Raw genomic sequence first — 20306 nt, 5'->3', positions numbered from 1 at the left:
AGAATAGAGGAGTAGGCCAATGAGATCTTTATGAAATTCATTAAGGTCAAGTGCAAAGTCCTGCACCTGAGAAGCAAGAACCTCTTGCAACAGTATAGGCTGGGAAGCAGCTCTGGGGAAAAGGACCTAAGGGTCTTTGTAGACAGCAAGCTGAATGTGAGCCAACAGTGTGCTCTGGCAGCAGAGAGGGCCCGCCATTATCCCAGGTTGTGTTAACAGGAGCATGAAGTAGATCAATGGAAGGGATTGCCTTTCTGCTCAGCACTTGTTAGACCACATCCAGAAAATGGCATCGGGTTTTGGGCTCAGAGTACTGAGATTATAAATGCGTTTGACATCTTTTTTTTAATAAACTTTCTGTCCTGTCTTGTTTCTTTGTACATTGTCTCTCCATTCTGTTTCGCTATGCCCCAGAATAGAGTTTTGATGTCACAGATAAGGTCAGCCTTAGTCAGTTTGTGCCCATTTTTAAAGAAAAAAATTATTAATTCTCATGGTCGCTATCAGCCTCAATCTTGCTGTATATCGAGCTTTGAAATACAAATTTTCTGTGGTATTGGTAGAAATCTGGAGAGTAGATATTACACAATCACTGCTCATCACACAGAAGGCAATGAGAGGATATGAGGATTCATTCAGTCCCAGTTAAACGTTGTTTTTATTAACTGAAAGATCGGAGGGAATAAAAAAAAATAAACAATAAGAGTAATCAATGTACTGGAAACTCTGCACCGAGTCCCTGTAGACGTTGTGAAATTAGTTTCCAGTAGAATTTTACATGGTTGTATGTTGTTTGCATTTCTTACATTTTATAATTTAAATGTGTGTTTTATATTAAAAAAATGTTCAGCTTGAAAGAATTAGCACAGGTACAGATCATTATGTAATGTGATACATGTGTGCAGCACAGTCATGTTTCTCAACTATCTAAACTGAAGATCAGTTTATGCACTAATTGCATGTAGATTACTGAGAAAATTTGCAGATCGAAAAAAAATAATTTGTGGACAAATGCATAATGAAATGATACAGTTCCTCAATAGATACTTTCCTTTTGAACACCAGGCTTCAGCTAACTAGTTGTGTTTGTAGAGCTTATTTGCAAGTATTTAAACACCTTTATTCTGATAGCAGAATTAATTCCCTCGGATGTCCAGACACACTGGAGACATGCACTTGCTGGAGAATGATAAGAAAAATTATCTTGATCTATTCATTCGGAGGGTTATTCTGGACTTCTTTGTTTGGAATAAAGTAATTACTTTTAAAAATACATTCTGTTTATTTTATATCTTTGTACGCACTTCTGTGTCAATGTGTTTGTGTGTGCATACATATGTCATTTGTTTCCTTTTAACAGAACCATCTCAGTGTTTTTTCAGCAGTTAACCCACTTGCTTCAAGTATCACTTCCAGTCTGGCCTCCAGTGTTGGATCAGATAGATCATCTCCTACGACTGTCTCTGCTGTCAAAGCTCTCCCATTCTGTTCCAGCAGCAACACAGTTGAATCGGTAATAGGTGAGTCTTGATTGAAAAAAATGTAAAACCTTTGTAATGCATCTCACTGAGAAGCAGAAATACTGTCTCCTGAACTTTGGTTGGTGGGCTGATGGGTTTTTACTTTGTGTTTTTCACGTTACCTCAGAAGTGCCATTACAGCTCCGTGGAAATGGGAGGTTTTTCTTTGGCTGACTGCATGTTCTTCAGTCTGGTTCCTTGTATGTTCAAGGACAAAATGTTTTGTTCACATTACGTGGACCAGGCCTGAAAGGACTCAGAGAGGAGTTCTATCCACAAACTTGTTTGTGGCACTTTCGCACTAGATGTGGTTTATTCACGAGGCTGTGGCAGGGAATGTTGTGATTTGAAAGATGCTGTACTTCCCTTTCTGTGGTGTAAGTCACGTGATCAGGGAGCTGCTGTGATTAGCTGGGGTACTTGAAGCTTTCTGGGTTTAAACAGATGTGTAGCAGCGAGCAGGAGACTGCAGGCAGTGAGTCAGCACTTCAGCATGGTAAGTTAGGCATTCGCTTTTTTAATTTTTTAGGAAAAAATCAATGCAGGAGATTAAATAAAGGATCCTTTTCTGCAGCCTCACAAGTGCATATCTTGCTTTCCTTAACAGAAAATAAATTTTAAATAATTTCTTTTAATTTCAGAATTGGAATAAGCAGAGTTTTAGTTTTTATTCTGTGCAACTAATATATCATCAGCTTTACAGTTAATATTTGAAGATATACTATGGAATGAAATCACATTTTTTTAAAGATAAACATTGCTTCTGGAATAAGCAGAGGGAGGCTGGCTGTAAGAGTTACTCATATAACAATAAAACCCACAATAAAATTTCTGTATTGTAGATATGGTGATAATTCAGTGTAATTTTTAAATTGTGATATACTGAACGAGTGTTTCAAAGTCATTTAAACAGTGATATGCTGTTTCCCATGTGCCAGTGGGATTATATTATTCAGCATAAGAGAGTCTTGATTTTTCCGAGTTAGAATAAATATACCTCTGCTGTCTACAGATGTTTTTCTATAGCAGTTTTTGGTATGCTGTGTTTGTTAACAGAATATGAATCATAAAACACATGTCTTTTGTATGTATAAGCTGGTGTACTTCATGGTAACTGTGTACATTTTGTGTTTTTCCTTAGAAGAATTTCACATACATATAAATTCTTTTTCCAGAGTTCTGCTTTGTGCATATACAGGATGGCATTGAAAATAGGGTACTGCACATAACCTGAACAGGGCAGAAAACAAAGGTGTTATTGCAGAATGGAAAATAACTACATAATGTTCTTGTTGGAAGTGGTGGATTGAAGAATCATCTCAAAAAGGGATAGGAAAAGAGCTGCAGCAAGGGGGATGAGTAAGCTTGGATAAAGGATTAGAGGAAATGCAGGAGAGTTAGATTAGCAAGGACTGAGGAAGCATTGTCAGTCAGTGGTGTCTGTAGCCTTTTCTGTGGCCCTTTACTTTGATCTCACAGGGAACTCCAAGCCCTGTGCCTACTCCCTGAGTAGTAGTCCCCAAGAGCTGGGAAGAAAACATGCAGGGGAGCAGGGAATAAGCATACCAATCAGATAGAACTAGTATTGTACATTGAGACTTGGACAGTGTGTTGAAAACTGAGGAAGGATGGAGTGGAAGAAGGTATATTGTTGCAGTCTACTCCTGTCATAGTCAGGGAAATTGGTTGAGTTGTCTGGTGGTGTTCTGGTTGAAAAAAAAAAAAAAGCATAATGTAAGATCTTAAAAGCTGCAGGGTGTTTGAAGTCCTTCTGAAAATTAGAAGAAAAAAAAGAAATTTTAAAGAGAGTAGAGACTTTAGGTGAGAAAAGCGTCAAAGGAGACAGATTTGCAGAGGAATAAATAGGGAATAGGCAGCAGTGAAGGGAGAAAGGCTCAAGTAGTCGAAGGGAGAAGGTGGGACCTTAACGTTACGGGATGTCTGTGCCAGCCTGATATTCCACCTGGTTGTCTGTGCTAGGGTCTGGGTGGACCTGCCCATTGGAATGTTTTGGTTGATTTCATTGCTTTCTATGGGATATTCAAGCATGGGTGTTTTGCCTGTTAGGTAGACTTGCCCTTCAAGGAAAATAGGTGACTCTACATTTGCTTCCCTTAAATGTTGTGATCTTAAGATGCTGCCTGTGTTCCCTCACTGCGCTCCACTGACTTTCCACCGTGAGAGGTGGAATCTGAGAGAGCCAGAAGGCATCAGAAATTTAGCTTGGAAAATCTAAGTACTAATCAGTGAGGAGATATGTCAATTCATTTTTGTGGTGGGGGAGGATGAGCGTGACAGAATAAGTTAAGGTCTCGCATGAGGGGAACATGACAGGTTAGTGAATTAGGAAGGGTGCAGGCTCTGATTTGATCTACTGTTTGAGTAGCATGATTTATGTCAGCCTCATTGTGTTTTGTCCCCACTCGTCGTACTTGTGCAGCAACATACTGAGCCAGACACTGCAAATAACTTCAAGTATTAATAACACCTGGGTGATGTGGGGAATTGTAAGAGCTTGAAAAAAATAGTTTATTTCCCTGTTCAAAGATAACAATGGTGCTAATGATGGGATTTTAAAGGCTCTTTCTTCATGACTGAGAGAATTTGGAAATTTTTGAAAGAAAATGGAACGCCTTCACTTGGTGGAAGTGAAAGGGATCTCTCCCAGAATATCCTGCAGCATAGTGATGAGAGGTTTACTCTCATGGGTGTATGGTGGTTTTGCGCAGAGGATGTTAAGACAGGTTCACAGGTGTGAAGATTTATTAGTGGGTTGCATGGCCGATAGCACGTAATGGAGGAAATTATTTCCAGATAAGTATAGAAACGTACGAAAGAAGAGGTAGAAGAAAGGGAAAGAGAAAACCGTCTCAGTGGCTGGGTGGGAAAAGAAGCGACAGGCTTGGCAGATGAGCATGTTCTCTTAGGCATCCCGTCCAGTGCAGCAGCTGGTTCTCTCCCACATAATACCTTTTCCCATATTAACTACGTTAAATGTAGTTTTTCATCAAGACCATCCCAAACTCCTTATGAGCTCTTCCTAATTATGGTTTATTAGTGTTAATTGGAGCGCACTCTGGCCAGTGGATGGTGTTGCATGTAAGGTATTATTGGGACCCTCTAATGTAAATAAAAACATATCAGGAGTAGGAGAAGAGGAGAAAGGAAACGTGACCCTCACACCAGTAGCAGTCACTTCCACTGAGAACTTACCATAACAATGCTCTGAGGGCTGGCAGATGGTGAGTGTGAGAACAGGAAAGGAAACATCCTGATGCAGAGGTTCTGAAGGCACTACTGGAGCAGCTAGCTGAAAGGGCAAGATAGGCAGGCTACAGTGCTGCACATGAAAGGGGTCTCCTTACCTATACAAAAGGCAAAGGTAGGGAAAGCACAGTGCAGCAACGGGGATCCAAAACCCGATGTGAAGAGGAGCTTTTAATCTGGGTTTCCTCTGTCCATCTCACCATATATATGCTTAAAGAGCCTATATATGAAAGTGTTTCTCTTTTAGAAAATGCAGACCATATCCTTCTTTTTGTGTCTGTAGTTCTGTGGTGGAAGCACTAATAAAAATAGCCAAAGTTTCTGCATTTCAACCCTCCTGATAGTTTTTTGGATAATTTACAGGTAATTAATTGATATGATGTTTTGTTTCACAGGTTCTGCTTTAGATTTGCATTTTAATGATGTGAACGTCGCATCCGTAGATAAAGAATTAGAAGATCAAGAAGCCAGTGACCTTGGAGTAGCAGGTAAAAGGTCCAACCTGTAAAATTGTACTTATTTAAAATATCTTTCTTTCTTATGTTTCTAAACTTACCAAACAATTACAGACAGCAAAAACTGAAGAAAAGTCTTCAGTTTTGTTCCAGCTGTTCAACTTTGTGATGTAAAGGGATTGCCCGTGTGCATTTTGCAAGGGATCAGTCTATTAAGCATTTTTGGTTTTGTTTTTTATCCTGCTAAATGACTTTGACCCATGGACATGGTGGAAGGAGTTACAGGCATTTAGAGGAAGGCATTATGCTTGAACTTGACTCGCCTGCAGGTTGAGTCCCACAAATGTCTGACAGCAGGCAGAATGTGCTGTGGGGACCAACAGGTACTTCCATAGTTAGGTGGGTAATTCTTGAGGAGAAAGAGCCAGCAACCTTTAGACTTTAATATTTGCAAGTTAGGGACATAATCTTTTCATGAATCTAACCTGGAAGGAACAATTTAGTCAAAAGTCTGTTGGGAAATATTCAGCTATTTGACTCCTTCTGGCAAAGGAGAGGAAGACATAGCACCTTCTCCCCTTCTTACTTTCCTGACTTCAGTGTTCACAGGGCTGTTTCTCACACTTTTTGTTCCTTCCTCCTCTGCTTGTATGACATTTTTTTTGCCCTTTCTTAAATATGTTCTCCCAGAGGCGCCACCAGTGCCATGTCTGCCGCACGTTGCGGCAGGTCCCTGAGAGCCAACTGGAATGGGCTGTGTCAGGCACTGGGCAGCCTCGGCCTCTCCTGGCCAACACTGCAGCCCGATGCCTAGCTACCAAAACCTTGCCCCATCAGCTCAACACATGCAGGCAGATTGTGTTTGCCAAACTGCCATTTCATAGTGTTTGTTTGGGATTCTACATTGGCTCTTAAGTTTTAAGAGAATTCTTACTGGGCCAGATTTTTTAACTAAACTCCTTTTACTTCGTTGCTTCCTTGCTCATCTTGAGTGGTCTGCGTTTGTTGCCTGGTACATTATGGACAACCGCGGTCTTCCTGTGTCTTCCACAAACAGCTGGTCATAAGGAAATGTTTGCTGAGTATTTCAAGATATATTTTGTTGAAGACATTGTGGCAGTGCAGTTTACAATGAGCATCTCTCTCTTTTTGTTTTTAAATACTTATAAAAAGAATAATGCCTTCTTTCTCTGATGATATGAATTCACCTGTTTTTAAGTAAAACCAGAAAACTAGAATCATGACCCTTGCTTTAAGTATACTTATTTGACTGCTATATCTTTTTAAAGGGAAGATGTCATTTTTAGTTACTATTCAAACATATGGATGAATAAAATCTTCACAGTAAATATTGAACTGTTTCCTGAACAGTAAAATGCACTGCATCTGTGCATATTTTTTGAAGTAATTGCATGATTTAACATCCTATTTTTAATACCTGTTCTTGATCGTTATCATTATTTTGGGAAATTATGAACAATGCATTTGTTTGACTAAAGTATTATTCATTCTCACTTTGTTTGAAACTTAGTTTTCATAGCGAGTTCAATACCTTTGACATTAAAAATCTACTGAACAAAACTATGTAGATGAATGATTATTACGCTCTGTATGATTTTCAAGGTATGTAGTCTCACTTGCTTAACTCTAGTTTATTTATTAAAATAAAAACCAAAATTTTCTTAATCCTTTGGGTTTCAGTCAGTTTCTCCCCTTGTGTTGTTGGCTGCAAAAATGAGTAAGTAGAGTAACTCCATCTGAGAAGTGCTTTTTTTGCCTTTGTAGCTGCAGACGAGGCCACTGTTATGTATAGCTACAAATTGTTATCAGGCACTTGGAAAACTACTTTAAAGAGTTGAATTTACAACATATTTTTGCAATAGGAGATAAATAAAGTTTTCTTTTGTGATAAAAAGTATTTGTGTATGCAATTTAGTTTGCATTTGATACGTCTTTCAGAAAAATACAGAGAGCTGTGTACTGCTTCGGAACTAATTCCTCCCCCCTCCCCCCACAATGTATACACAGGTCAAAGATTACTGGGAAGTTCAGCACCTGTCAATATTCCAGGTTCTCTTGTTCGTTCCTCGTCTTTACATTCATCATCATCCCTTTCAACCTCTCCACTCAGTTCTCTTTCACAATCACTGTCTCAGTCATTTGTTTCCTCCACTGCGGCTCCTCACCACCAGCAGCCTCAGCCTCTGAAGACAGAACACAGCATGTTAGGCACCTCAACCTCTTCTCACAACTCTTTAGGTAAGTAAGCTGAAGGCTGCACTTTGTATATTGTAAGACAGATCTCCATGGCAGGTAAGAAATGTTCAGTTCAAGGCTTTGCATTTTTCTTATGACTTAATCTGTATGAGAAAGCCTAGCTGTTGTAATTGATAACACATAACGGAGTTATATGTGTCATGTGGGAGAAAGTTCAAGGAGTGAACTTCCATTCCTAGTGAAGGGAAAAGATGAATCTTGGAAAAGAAGATATTTACAGAGATGTTTGAAACAGGTAAAATAGAGCAATTGGCATACAGGCAGCAGGAATGCATTTTAGCCGCAGCATTTTGCTGAAGGAAAATACGAAACAAAGAAAGAATTAAAATGATGTATGAGCTGCTAGGAGCAGAGCTTTTTGTATATGAATGAACTCCTCCTCTTCTGTTTCCTTTTGTGGATTGTACTGTCTTTTATGAAAAGAGGCAAGAAAAAAAATGTGGCAAGTCTCCTGAATTGGTGTAAATACTGTAAACCTTTTCTAGACTGTCACATTTCTGAAGGTAGTGAAATAATGTTATGAGAATTGCAGATAAAAGTATAAGTTTTGTGTATGTGGCACGCCTATTTTTGTTCTGCGTTGAAACATTTTACAGCAGTGTGTGCAGACTGATTATTTTTTCTGCCTTTGTTTTACAGGTTTAAATGGTGTTACCGGGAGCATCTGGGACTTTGTAACCGGGAGCTTCTCTCCTAGTCCATCCCCAGTACTAAGCAGTGGCTCTACCCCCTCAAGAAGTTCAAATACCAGTGGGAATGAACTAACTCGAGTAAGACAGGAACTTGATGATGCCAAGAGGAAACTAAAACAGTGGGAAGAATCTTGGCAACAAGTAAAACAGGTACACTAATTTATGGTAATATTAAATTGTAACTAACAAGCAGCTCGTACTGCTTTTCCTTTTTACATATCTTGTTATCCTTGGACCCAGAGTTTTATTAGAGTTTGTCAAAGGAATGTTTTTTCTATCCTCTAGCTAGTTGGCATAAAGGAAACCAAGTTTTTTAAAGCGCAGTTCATTTTCTGAAAGTTTATCTGCCTTTCTAGACAAGGGACGCTTACACGTATTCAGGATAGGGTTGAACGGCAAGGTATCCTGATGTTTAAGCAACTAAAGACACATTTGCTCCTGTACATCTTTCTGATGATAAGCACACAGAATGTAGAAGCTTGACAGCAGCTGTGGTTGTATAGTGTACCTGGACAGCCATCTCAGCAGTCAAACTGAGGCTATTCATAACAGCCAGTCTAGTACATTTTCTGTAGTCTTTTCCTTCCCCTTGTGATCTTCTCTCTGTAACGAAGAACAGCTAAGTAGCTGTACTAAATTTTGATAGCTTTTAATTTCTCTTGATATTAAATTATGAATTTAACCTTTTAAATGTTTTCCATTTATATTGCTTGAAAAGGGCTTCAGGCTGTTTACAGACAAGTAACCGTGACATACCTAAAAATTACATTAAGACAAAACAATAAGAGTTGTCAGTTAAATTGACAGTAAATGCATTGTTATGCCTAAAATTAAGAGATTATCTGCATCTTTGAAGGCTTTTGAATTTTTCTCTTCTGTTGTTAATTTAAAAAGATTATTTTTTACATTTTGGAAATCTTTCTTCCAGGCATGTGATGCATGGCAGAAAGAGGCTCAAGAAGCAAAAGAACGCGCTAACATCGCAGATGCAGACAAACAACTTGCTCTTCAGAAGAAGGAGGAAGTTGAAAATAAATTAAAAAAGCTGAAGGCACAATTAGCTTCTGGTCTATCAACTACATTACCTTATATGAAAAACTGTGGAGATATAGAAAATATATCCTTGCCAAAGCTTCGTTCCTTACAAAATCGGCTGCACTTAGATTTAGAAACAATTGATGAGGTGAGTTTCTTCATCTGCATAATTATTTTTGATTAACCGAAACTGGCAGCTCAGTAGCCTTCAGTGGCACATATATTTCATTTCAAAGAGCAGCACTGCTGTCAGTGTTAAGTCTTTCTTTTCTGGAATAGAAGCTGGTTCAAATTTCTCAACCTAATGGAATCCTCTGGTTTTGATCAGCTATCAAAACAAATTGTGAATGATTCTTGGGGTGATTTAAAAAAAAAAAAAAGAAGAATTAAAGCCAGCTTTTACCCCCAACATTTTGGGCACTACCTAAATAAATAAGAATAGTTGACTTAAATAAATGAAAATAGTTACATGCTTTTCACTTGTTTAGAAGGTAGGTGGTGAGGTCCCCTGCTAGGAGTTTGTATAGTCAGAGAGGCCAGTACAGGCTCGGAGTGTAGAAGGGATCTTTGGAGATCATCTAGTCCAACCATGCCCCTCCTGCTCAAAGCAGGGGCAGCTCAAGCAGGTTTCTCGGGGCCTTACCCAGTAGTGTTTGAGTATCTCCAAGGATGACGTCCATCACCTCTGTGGGCAACCTTTTCCAGTGTTTGACCACCTTCACAGTGAGAAAAGGGTTTTTTTTCTTATGTCTGTGTGGAATTTTCTATATTTTCATTTGTGCCCATTGCTGCTTCTTTACTGTTTTACTCTCTCCCTTTGGGTAGTTATACAAACTAGTAAGATAGTATTTCTTCTCAAAGCTGAACAGTCATGGTTTTCAGCCTCTCCTTACATGTCAGATGTTCCAGTCCCTTAATCACCTTACTGGCATGCTGCCTTATTTTACCTTTTCTCAAATCCACACTCAGTTTCTGCCAGATTTAGGATTCTCTTTTGCTGTCAGATTGAGGACATTTCTCAGGGCTTCTAAAGCTGAGAATATCAGGTGCCACTCCTCTGAGCACATCAAGGAAGATAATGACCACACACTGCTCCAGGTGCCATACGTCAAAAATTGCTGGGCACATTGCTGGTTTCACATTGCTTTCTCCCTTGCAGCCTCTAAGTGCAGTGACACCACAAATTACAGCAGTTTTTGCTGGTTTGACTGTGGCAGGACTGTTCAGACAAAGAAACAGATTTTTTTTTCAATACTTCAAATCTGCCACACTCTAGTACCTGTCTGAGTTCAGCAGTGTCTTCTCTGTCTCAGTCCACCTCCTGTCCAGTGCCGTCTGTATCTGTATGAACTACAGTCGTGAAAAAAAAAAAAAAAAAGACAAAAAAGCCAGGCTCTCTTCACAAGAGTTTAAAACATAGGAGTAATTTAAGTGTCTGTCAATAAAGTAGGCAGATGAGGATGAAATTTGCTAGTTATGGAGCTCCTGTTATCAAGTACATTTACAGGATTCGGGATTGGATTAGGCACCACTATTGGTTTTCTCCTAAGGAAATTCAAAGAGGAGCAAAAAAGTCTTGGGATCTCTTACCAAAGAAGTCATTACATCCTGGAATGGAGTCATCTTGGCCAGGCTGGAGTGATTAGAACCATTACCACCTTTTCCAGCTCCTTGGTTTCCCAGGTTTCCTTTACCACTGTGGCCTCTTCTCACTTAGCTCTTCCTTCCAGGAGAAAGTTGCTATCTTAGGCAGTGCCACACATAGCATTCTGTGTTCTTCTCTTAGTCTAAACCTGTCTTGCTCTTCAAAAATTAACATGGCTTTTAGATGCTTTCAACTTGTTCTTGTTCCTTAATAGGGCTGATACGGCTTATTGCACGGAGACGTTTATTTGTAGTTGTTACATCCTTGCTAGCATATGCATCAGTAGCTTTATTCCAATTATCTCACATTTGGGGTGCTTATATTTTGTCCTAATGCGAACATCTCCCATAGCACGAGAAAATGTAGCAGTGGTTTGAAATGGCAAAATGAGGCAGTATGTGACAATGAAAAGGGCTTATTTCTCTTATTTACACTCATCTCAATTACACAGGAAAATTTCAATCCAGAGGTTCAGTCCTAGATATTTTCCTTTCTAAAACCACCTATACTCCTCCAGGTGTTACTCTAAATGCTAAGGTTGTGCATGCTCTGATCTGAGGCCCCTCAATTCAGATATCTATCATACAAAAACATTGTCCTTTCTGTTATTAAACTATAAGTTTATTCGAGACAGCTAAGCTTAAAACTGCTAGAATGCAACTGTATACCTTGTGTATACTGTATACTATTTTACTGAGTGCAGCAATGTTTTTTCAGGTGATTTTTCAGCTTCAGTCAAAGAAATGCATCGTATGTCAGGAGGGTGATCGTAGCATTATTCTGAATCCATGTCAGCATTATGTACTTTGTGATCACTGTGCAGCTGCTCAAGAAGAATGTCCCTGCTGCAAGAAAAAAAATCTGTGGTAACATACAGGTGTAATACTCAATATATCAAGTTCGTGAATTAAATAATTCTAGGGTTTTGTATTTTGTATAAGAATTGTAACGCTCATAATTCATCCCTTTAATAGTGCTAGGCTGATTTCCATTTTGATGTGAGAAACTTAGTTGCTTTAAGATACAGTAAAAGACTTGCTCACCTTTATATATCAACTTCAGTCATTTGATAAGGTTCTGCAGTCCTGAGTGAGGTTCCCTTATTCCCCCGCAAGTCCCATGACAGCCTTTTCTGACTTCTACTGACATTCCTGGTGCACAAGCTACTTAGGTTCATTTGCACTGTAATCACTTTGTATAAATCTTACCATAATGCCTGAATGAAGTGTCTCTACCTGTGATTTTCATTAACAGAAGATGGATACGTAGAAACATAACTACGCACTCAGCAGTACAGATGGTCCCTTTGCGATGTCTGTTGTGTGTGGAACGCCAGAGCCAGTATTTTGGAATTAGTCTAACACTATGTTTACTTGGAAGTTTGAAAAAACTCTGATTAATATAAAAGCACTTTTTAATTATTGTGTTTTGTTAGAAGAGATGTTGTAAATTGCTTCAGGCTGCTTTTTAGATCTTGTGTTTATTTAATATGCAATAATATGACGTGTTGTGTATGTGCTGTGAATTTAAAATATTTCACATGGGTTTAGTGTTAAATCACAATATTATTAAATATAAATTACAATTTATCTAGGTTTTTTACAATTTAGAAGTTAACTCCATACTATACTATTTATAAATGTACCAGCAGAGAAAAAAACGGTGAGGCACAAATGCTTTCACATTCAAAGACATGTTTTTGATCTTGTGAAACAGATCAGTTTTAGTAAACAACTGTGCTTTTGCATATTTCCCTCAGTTTGGGTGTTTGTAGTCTTAAAGTTTTTGTACATCTCCTAAACTGTGTTGTACTCGTCGGGAGCAGGTATGATATATATAATATTACCAAGTGCCTATGCCCAATATCCTAGAAAATGGCAAAAGACATAAGAAAAAATAATTTTGCAATTAATTTCTATTGCTTAATTTTGTATTGAACAATTTGATGATAACTTGCATACTTTTCTTGCTTTTATAAATACTTAAAAATACGCTTTTCTCAGTAATGGCATAATGCATGTCTGAAAAGAATTACAAAATTATTTGAGTATGTAATTAGGTGGTGGCATTTTGACACAGTGATTCTTTTAAAAGGTAATATCCTTACTTCATTGTGGTAGTTGGGAAATATGCAATTCAGGAGGAGGAGTTAATTATTTACTGCATGTTAACACTGTATATTTTTACTTTTCTAACATGGAATAATTGCCTGCATTACTCCTTTTTGTGTTGAATTTGGGCATAACACTCGTACAACTTAGATGGAAATGACCTACTACTGTGTTATGTGATTTCTATATCCGTATTACTGTATTCAGTACAATATGGGAGTTCACACAGGCAGCAAAGAGTTAATCTAATTAAAGTTCAGTCATGCTAAAACGAAAGTCAAGAGGTACACTACAATTATTGTCAAAATGTGTCAGCATTAAATAAAGGGCCCAAGCCATGAGTACTGAAATCACTATCTCGGTTGGGTTTTAGCATTCTTTGTACGAAGCCTTCCTTTAGCAAAATATCATTACACATTTTCTGTAAGAACTAAATGTACAAACTTGTCGTTGCTTTTCTAACACAGGTCAGTCTGCAGGAATGTTGGAAACCTTTTTGGAAGGGAGAAGTAGAATAAGGTACTAAATATATAACTATAAATAGTGAACAAATGTTTCAAACTTCGGTCAGACGATCACTTTGAAGACCAAAGTTGGGTTTAATAATGTGATTTTGTTGATTTTAACAGTTTCTTTAAAATGTTTGTACTGAGCAAAGTATGAAATTGGACTGTATTTGCATTTTCCAAATGCACTTTTCTGTTCTAAAATAAGATATTACTGTTTTAAAGGCATAGCCAGCTTTAGACTTCTAAAAAAGAATTTGGATCACCAAATTTGGCTGTAGGGTATCAATGTATTTTTTGCATGTGTGCAGTATATGACTAAGACTGATTTTTGAACCTTAACTACATTTTGGACTAAAGCAAACTTATTTGTGTATGGTTTGGGATTTCTTTTCTTTTAAAAAAACCAAAACTACAGTGAGCAAATCAAAGAATAATGTGTAATTATAGTTTGAAATTGTTACATATTTTTCAAACAAGTGGTTATTTTGGACACCAGCTAACTATATTTACCTAGTGTGGAACAGCATTCTACAACCATTGTGCTCACAAAAATATTTAGAAATATGTTAGTGAAAATTTCTGCTTTGGTATTTTAGAAGAAACCAGCTTAGGGCCATGTTGTGCTGCCCACATGCGGTTATGTGACATCTGTTAGATAGAGAAGTGTGGGTTTGCACTGTCCTGTCAGAGTTTATAGTTCTTCATGTGTGTTTTAGTGCTTTTGCTTATGTCCTAGGGCTATTTTTGGTGCCTTTTTTTGGTAGCAGCAGGTGATTTTCCTAATCTCGCCACATGAACAAAAAAGGAATGTAATCCGCACTTGCAGTGTGAATCATCACATTGTCATTTGGAGTTTATATGTGCTGCATTTTTAGAGGAAATATTTAGTCTATTGCTTTTTAAAGTTGTATGCATTGTGTTTTACAGTAATGAATCTTGAAAATAAGGATGCATCTCCTATAGTAATATCAGTACCGAACACTTTGCAGGCGTTCCCTGCAAGTTTCTTTGGTGCTGAATTACAGACACATTTAAAAGCTATCAACCAACCATTTTGCGGAGAGGAAGAAAACACATACCAAAGAAACATGCCTGTGTGTTAAATCTTCAGACTGGCAGCTTGCTATAATTATAGACGAATCCTTGGGTAATCTCTTGAACCACACATCACACATAGCCAGTACCACCAGTACTTTAAAGTGGAGGATAATAAAATATATGCAGAAACAACAGTTTGGTGGAAGTCAGAAGTGAAACCTGACCTTCGCAAGTACTCCTCCGTGCACTACATAAACCATCTAGAAACTGGATACATCAAAATTATTTTAGCAAGGCTACAATACAGCAATTAGCTGAATTCACAAAATACATAAAAGCAAACTAAATAGATTTTCAAGATTCATTTTGGTATTTGGCAAAGTTCTGTGTTAATTCATGTAAAAATACAATTTTTAATGTGAATGCCATTATGTTGTCACCAATTATTTTAGACTGGGGAATAACAAACTAAAATTGTAATTTCTCAGGCATTTTACAGTTAGATGTAATGTAACCAGAAGTATGCTCATTACAGCTAGATCCCAAGCTGCATGTTACAGGCGTATTATTAGTCTTCTTTGAATAGCAGACTAGTAAAGACATATTTGAGTTGTTCTGTACTGCCAGAGTATCCTAGTATTAATTATACGTAGTAATATTATTACTGTCACACCATGCTTGTGTACCTTGGTCATCATCAGTCCCTAAATAAATATGGAGTTTTTACTCAGTTTATGGAAGCCGTTAATGTTTTAAGTGTACAGATAGAAAAGATTTTGTGAATTAAATTGTTCTTAATACAAAACATATTATTTATAATGCATACCCATTTACTTGTAGTGAACTGTTTAAAATTGTTAACACTTGTTAAGACTTTTCTACCCTATAGCGTTTATGCAATAGTTTACAGAAGTCATAGAATTATTTTTTATTACCAACATGGAAATAAAATTTTGATCTTTATTTCTGAGCTGTAATGTGTTTGGAGCCTGAAAAATTTACAGATTCGTTTTCCTCTGCAATCTGATCAAGGCATTCCTAATAATTCCAGGATTTCAACCACTGGGATTGACGGTTACCATTTCAGTGTAACTGACAGAGACACACTAATTTAGTTGAATGAACTAGTAGGTAGAGGCTGACAGAAGTAATAAAATATAATTAATTTTGCATTCCATTATTCTTTGTACTACACGTCCTAAGAACATAGAAAGCATCCTGTCGGCCTGAAGCTGTCATCCTAAGAACGCCAGTATGCGGTCCCCAACAGCGTCAACAGGCAGTCCTATTTAGGAGATGCAAGTAATTCTTGCCTCTTTCTGCAGGCCGTGCCTCTCCCTGGTGTCGGGGATGTTAAAAACTGCGGCTCGGGTACCCGCGGCTCCTGCGTGCCTCACGTGCCCCAGCGCTCCCCGACAGCCCCGTGTGCCCCGGCTGCGCTCGGCTCCCTCCCTGAGAAGTACCAGCCCCATCGGCCCCCGCCTTGCGACGCCTGCGCCGACCCGCGCCTGGCCGGGCCCCGGGGCGGCTCTGCGGAGCGCGGGGCGGGAGCGCGAGCGAGTCCCGCTTCGGGCGGGGACCGGGCGCTGCCCGGCGGGGCCCAGGGCGCGGCCGCCCCGGCGCGCGGCTTGAACGGGGCTGGGCCCGGGTGAGCCAGAGGTGCCCAGGAAGGCGCGGCTCGCGTTCTTGCCGTCTGTGGTACGCGGGGCCGCTCCGGCCCGCGCGCTCGCACTCTGTGCTCAACGGCGCCGCTCCGGGCTCGCTCTCCGCAGTGCTCTGCCGCGGTCCAGCAGCGAAGGTTTAAGGAACCACGCCTCCCCTCCCACGCCCCTCCCCTCCCCTCCCACGCCCCTCCCCTCCCCTCCCACGCCCCTCCCCTCCCCTCCCACGCCCCTCCCCTCCCCTCCCACGCCCCTCCCCTCCCCTCCCACGCCCCTCCCCTCCACCCCCCTCCACGCCCCTCCCCTCCACTCCCCCACGCCCCTCCCCTCCCCTCCCACGCCCCTCCCCTCTACGCCCCCTCCACGCCCCGTTGGCTTTCAAAAGCCACGCCTATCCCCGGCTTTCTCAACCCATTGGCTGAACTGCACGTCACTCAGAGAGCGACAGCCAATCAGCGGCGGCAGAGCGCCGAGGGGGTTCTGCACTTAGAATCGTAGAATCGTAGAATCACGAGGTTGGAAGAGACCCACCGGATCATCGAGTCCAGCCATTCCTGTTGGCCCTGTTAATATCAAGCTCTGTATAATGACATACAAAGCCACCTCCAAAAGAAGTCCTCTCCATGGGAACATGTACACTGACCCGTGGAGCACCCACGTGTCAGACACTCTACAGTAAAGCCTCATGGCAGTTCGGATCCACTAACCCGATAGCCCAGCGGTTTCTCCCTTCCTCACTTGAGGCACAACAACCCTGTGCAGTGCTATAGGCTGGGAGAAGTCTGCCTGGAAAGCTGCCTGGAGGAGAGGGACCTGGGGGTGTTGGTTGACAGCGACTGACCATGAGCCAGCAGTGGCCCAGGTGGCCAAGAAGGCCAATGGCATCTTGGCTTGTATCAGAAACAGTGTGACCAGCAGGTCCAGGGAGGTTATTCTCCCTCTGTACTCGGTACTGGTGAGACAGCTCCTCGAATCCTGTGTTCAGTTCTGGGCCCCTCACCACAAGAAGGGTGTTGAGGCTCTGGAGCGAGTCCAGAGAAGAGCAACAAAGCTGGTGAGGGGGCTGGAGAACAGGCCATATGAGGAGCGGCTGAGAGAGCTGGGGGTGTTTAGCCTGGAGAAGAGGAGGCTGAGAGGAGACCTCATTGCTCTCTCCAACTACCTGAAAGGAGGTTGTAGAGAGGAGGGAGCTGGGCTCTTCTCCCAAGTGACAGGGGACAGGACAAGAGGGAATGGCCTCAAGCTCCACCAGGGGAGGTTCAGGCTGGACATTAGGAAAAGATTTTTCACAGAAAGGGTCATTGGGCACTGGAACAGGCTGCCCAGGGAGGTGGTTGAGTCACCTTCCCTGGAGGTGTTTAAGGGACAGGTGGACGAGGTGCTGAGGGGCATGGTTTAGTGTTTGATAGGAATGGTTGGACTCGATGGTCCGATGGGTCTCTTCCAACCTGGTGATTCTATGATTCTATGCATTGCATAATCATATTCTCATGCACCGTTTAGATAGAACTGAGCATTGATTAAGCACCTTTGATCTGTCTCATACAGTAGCAAAATCACAGAGACTGTGCTATTTCTCAGCAGCCAATGAAGCAGCAAACTCTACAGGGCATTTTCAACTCTGTCATTGATCCTCCTCTGGCCTTTTTCCTACCAGCCTTACCATTGCATACAACCACATCTTTTGTGTGGTCATCAGGCTAAAATGTCCAGGCTGAGAAGAACAATAAAGCTGTCACAGAGAAGCTAAACATAACAGAAGACCCCAGACATAAGAGGAAAGGCTGTGAAACTCCTATATTTACCTCAAGGACAGAGACAGCCTGTGCTTTTATCAACTGAGTTGCGGCCCTTCCTCTCACAGAACTAACTCAATACAATCACTGCTGCAACATCATTAGTCAGGCTCCAGTTGCAGGGGCCTGTGAATCTCAAGCATGTACAAAAAGCAAGTCAGCTAGGGTCCCATGCCTCTAAGATACAGAGTGTTGGGGCGGGGAGGGGGAGAGGGGAAGAAAATACCCTAAAGCTCTGCCACTTCAGTCATCCTGAAGATATCAACACACGGATCTTTTCAGCAGCGCTTCTCTGAGCGAAAGCTTAGAAGAACATTTCAGCCCAGGGGTCTTATAAAGCCATGTGTGTACATAAAAAAGAGCTGACTTGTTTGAGAGGAACTAGGAGCCCTACAGACAGAGGATTATAAAAGAGGATAGGGACTAGCACAAAGATTCAGAAACAGCAAGAGGAGCAGTAAAGCGGAGTGTCAAGATACAGAGTGAGTGGAAAAGCTGGAACAGCAACAGTGAGCAATACAAAGGGATAGAGAAAGAAAGAGAGGAGCGGAAAGAGAGAAAGAAAAGCAAGGCGCTTGCAGGCACAGAGAAAGAAAAAATGAACTCCAGGGACTAAGCCAGTAAAATTGTGGGGGTAAAAAAAAAAAGGGAATGCAGATTAGCACGAAGATGGGAAAGGAAAAAAAGAACTATGGACACAAGACAGACGCTGAAGACTGAAAAGAAAAGGGTGAGAAAACAGAACAGAAAAATAAAAGGGGTACAGGGATGTCATAGAACAAAAATTGTACGGCAGCATGGTAAATGAAAGAAACTAAAAAGTCCAGCTCTAAAATGTTTGCTCCCTAGTCCTATTGCTGGCACAACAACCGATGCTGTAGTGAAAGCACTTCATTTCTTGTAAGGATCCTTTCAGACATTCAGTGGTGTTGTAAATCAGGATTAATAAAACACAGCTGCTCCCCAGGCACTGTTTATAACTTTGAGGAGGTTGACCCCACCTTGTGCACAGGTGGTGGGTGTGAAGGCCCAGGGGGTATATAAGCCACAGGCATTGCCTCAGGTGGTTGTTTAGTCTCTGGTTTTCCTTGAGATTGGAGCTTTGCTGCTGTTTCAACTTGTTGCAGCTTTTGATGAAGATATGCTGGAATGGTAAGCTTTTTTTCACAGCATGTACAGCTGTAGTGACATTTATTTATTTTTGCGCACAGGAGTATGTTTGGGTTTAGGTCAGTAATCTTTGATTGGGTGTTGGAGAAGGCAAGATGTTTTAACAGTTTCTTTTCTTTTTCTTTTTTCTGTTTTTTTTCTTTTTTTTTTTTTTTCCTGGATGATTTATCTTTGTCTAGAATTTCTGCTTATGGGATGAATTGTTGCTGTTTCTCATTCTGTGCGGGATGATGCTTTGGTCCTAGAGTCTCTCAAGTTTGTAGGAGGCACCTCATAGGTGATAACAATCTGGAATTCAGTTTGTTAGGCTAGGGTGGGAAGTTGAGCCTATGGGCTGGTAGAAGACAGAAGGGGCCAGGGGAACCCAGAGAGAGGCTCAGAAACACAGCTCCTAAGCAACAGCAATACAGACGGGTCAGGGGCTTAAAATATATGATAGGTCCTGTTAGGAAAAAGCAGGGTTCTTTCTCTGATCCTTCAGGGATGAAAAAGGGCTTTAATGGTTTGGGACTGGGGAAAGGGAGATGGGTTCATCAGTCTTTCGTGGGTCGGTTGGGCAGTCAGATGCAAATACCATTCAGGTTTCTGTTATTCCAGTCTTTCTGCAGCCGATGGGAGGTGACGATGAGGATGAGATACTAAGAAATGTAATCTCTAGGGCTCTGAGATATTTGCTCCGTTGTACCTTCTATTTATTGTGTTCCTTGATGAACTTCTTTGCATTCATCCTGTCTCCATCCATCTGAATATCAGAGACCTCAGTAGTTAAAGGTATGGACTTGCTGCCTATCTGCAGTGTGGGATTCTGTCCCTGTCTTCTCCTGCATTTCTCAGGGAAGAGGGTGGTCATTATTTTGGCTTGTAACGGTTAGCAGCTGAGTAACTCTTCTTCATCTGGTCTGTGGGCACATAGGCCTCCCTTATTTGTTTTTTTCCTGAACTTACCAGTGAGATTTGCTCTTTTATTGGTCACAGCAGTTGTTACCTTGTCCCTGTTATCCATTGTGGGTTTTTTTATGGTGATTGAGTTTCCAATTTAGGTCTTAGAGTAGTCAAATCCCACTGTTGTGAATTTTTCCCTTGGCTGACCGCCTCTGTAATTCCAGTCTCCATTGCTGTGTGGAGAGTGT

General features: G+C 40.8%; 1 protein-coding gene across 3 annotated transcripts in view; it reads left to right on the top strand.

The window, feature by feature from the left end:
• UNKL (unk like zinc finger) overlaps positions 1 to 13536 on the top strand; it is a 38177-nt gene extending 24641 nt beyond the window's left edge. For 2 of the 3 annotated variants that reach the window (XM_069870342.1, XM_069870343.1), the window contains 6 exons: positions 1361 to 1520; positions 5183 to 5275; positions 7271 to 7501; positions 8159 to 8361; positions 9140 to 9394; positions 11609 to 13536. In XM_069870342.1, coding sequence (XP_069726443.1) covers positions 1361 to 1520; positions 5183 to 5275; positions 7271 to 7501; positions 8159 to 8361; positions 9140 to 9394; positions 11609 to 11761 — 1095 coding nt within the window. In that variant the 3' untranslated portion in view covers positions 11762 to 13536. Of the gene's footprint in view, positions 1 to 1360; positions 1521 to 1949; positions 2017 to 5182; positions 5276 to 7270; positions 7502 to 8158; positions 8362 to 9139; positions 9395 to 11608 lie in introns of those variants that run through there. The other variant, XM_069870344.1, reaches the window with a different exon arrangement.
• The last annotated feature ends 6770 nt before the right edge of the window (positions 13537 to 20306 follow it).

The sequence above is a fragment of the Phaenicophaeus curvirostris genome, chromosome 16 (assembly GCF_032191515.1).
Source record: "Phaenicophaeus curvirostris isolate KB17595 chromosome 16, BPBGC_Pcur_1.0, whole genome shotgun sequence".
Classification (NCBI taxonomy): domain Eukaryota; kingdom Metazoa; phylum Chordata; class Aves; order Cuculiformes; family Cuculidae; genus Phaenicophaeus; species Phaenicophaeus curvirostris.
Note: the sequence above shows the minus strand (reverse complement) of the source record. Positions and strands in the feature narration are given on the sequence as shown.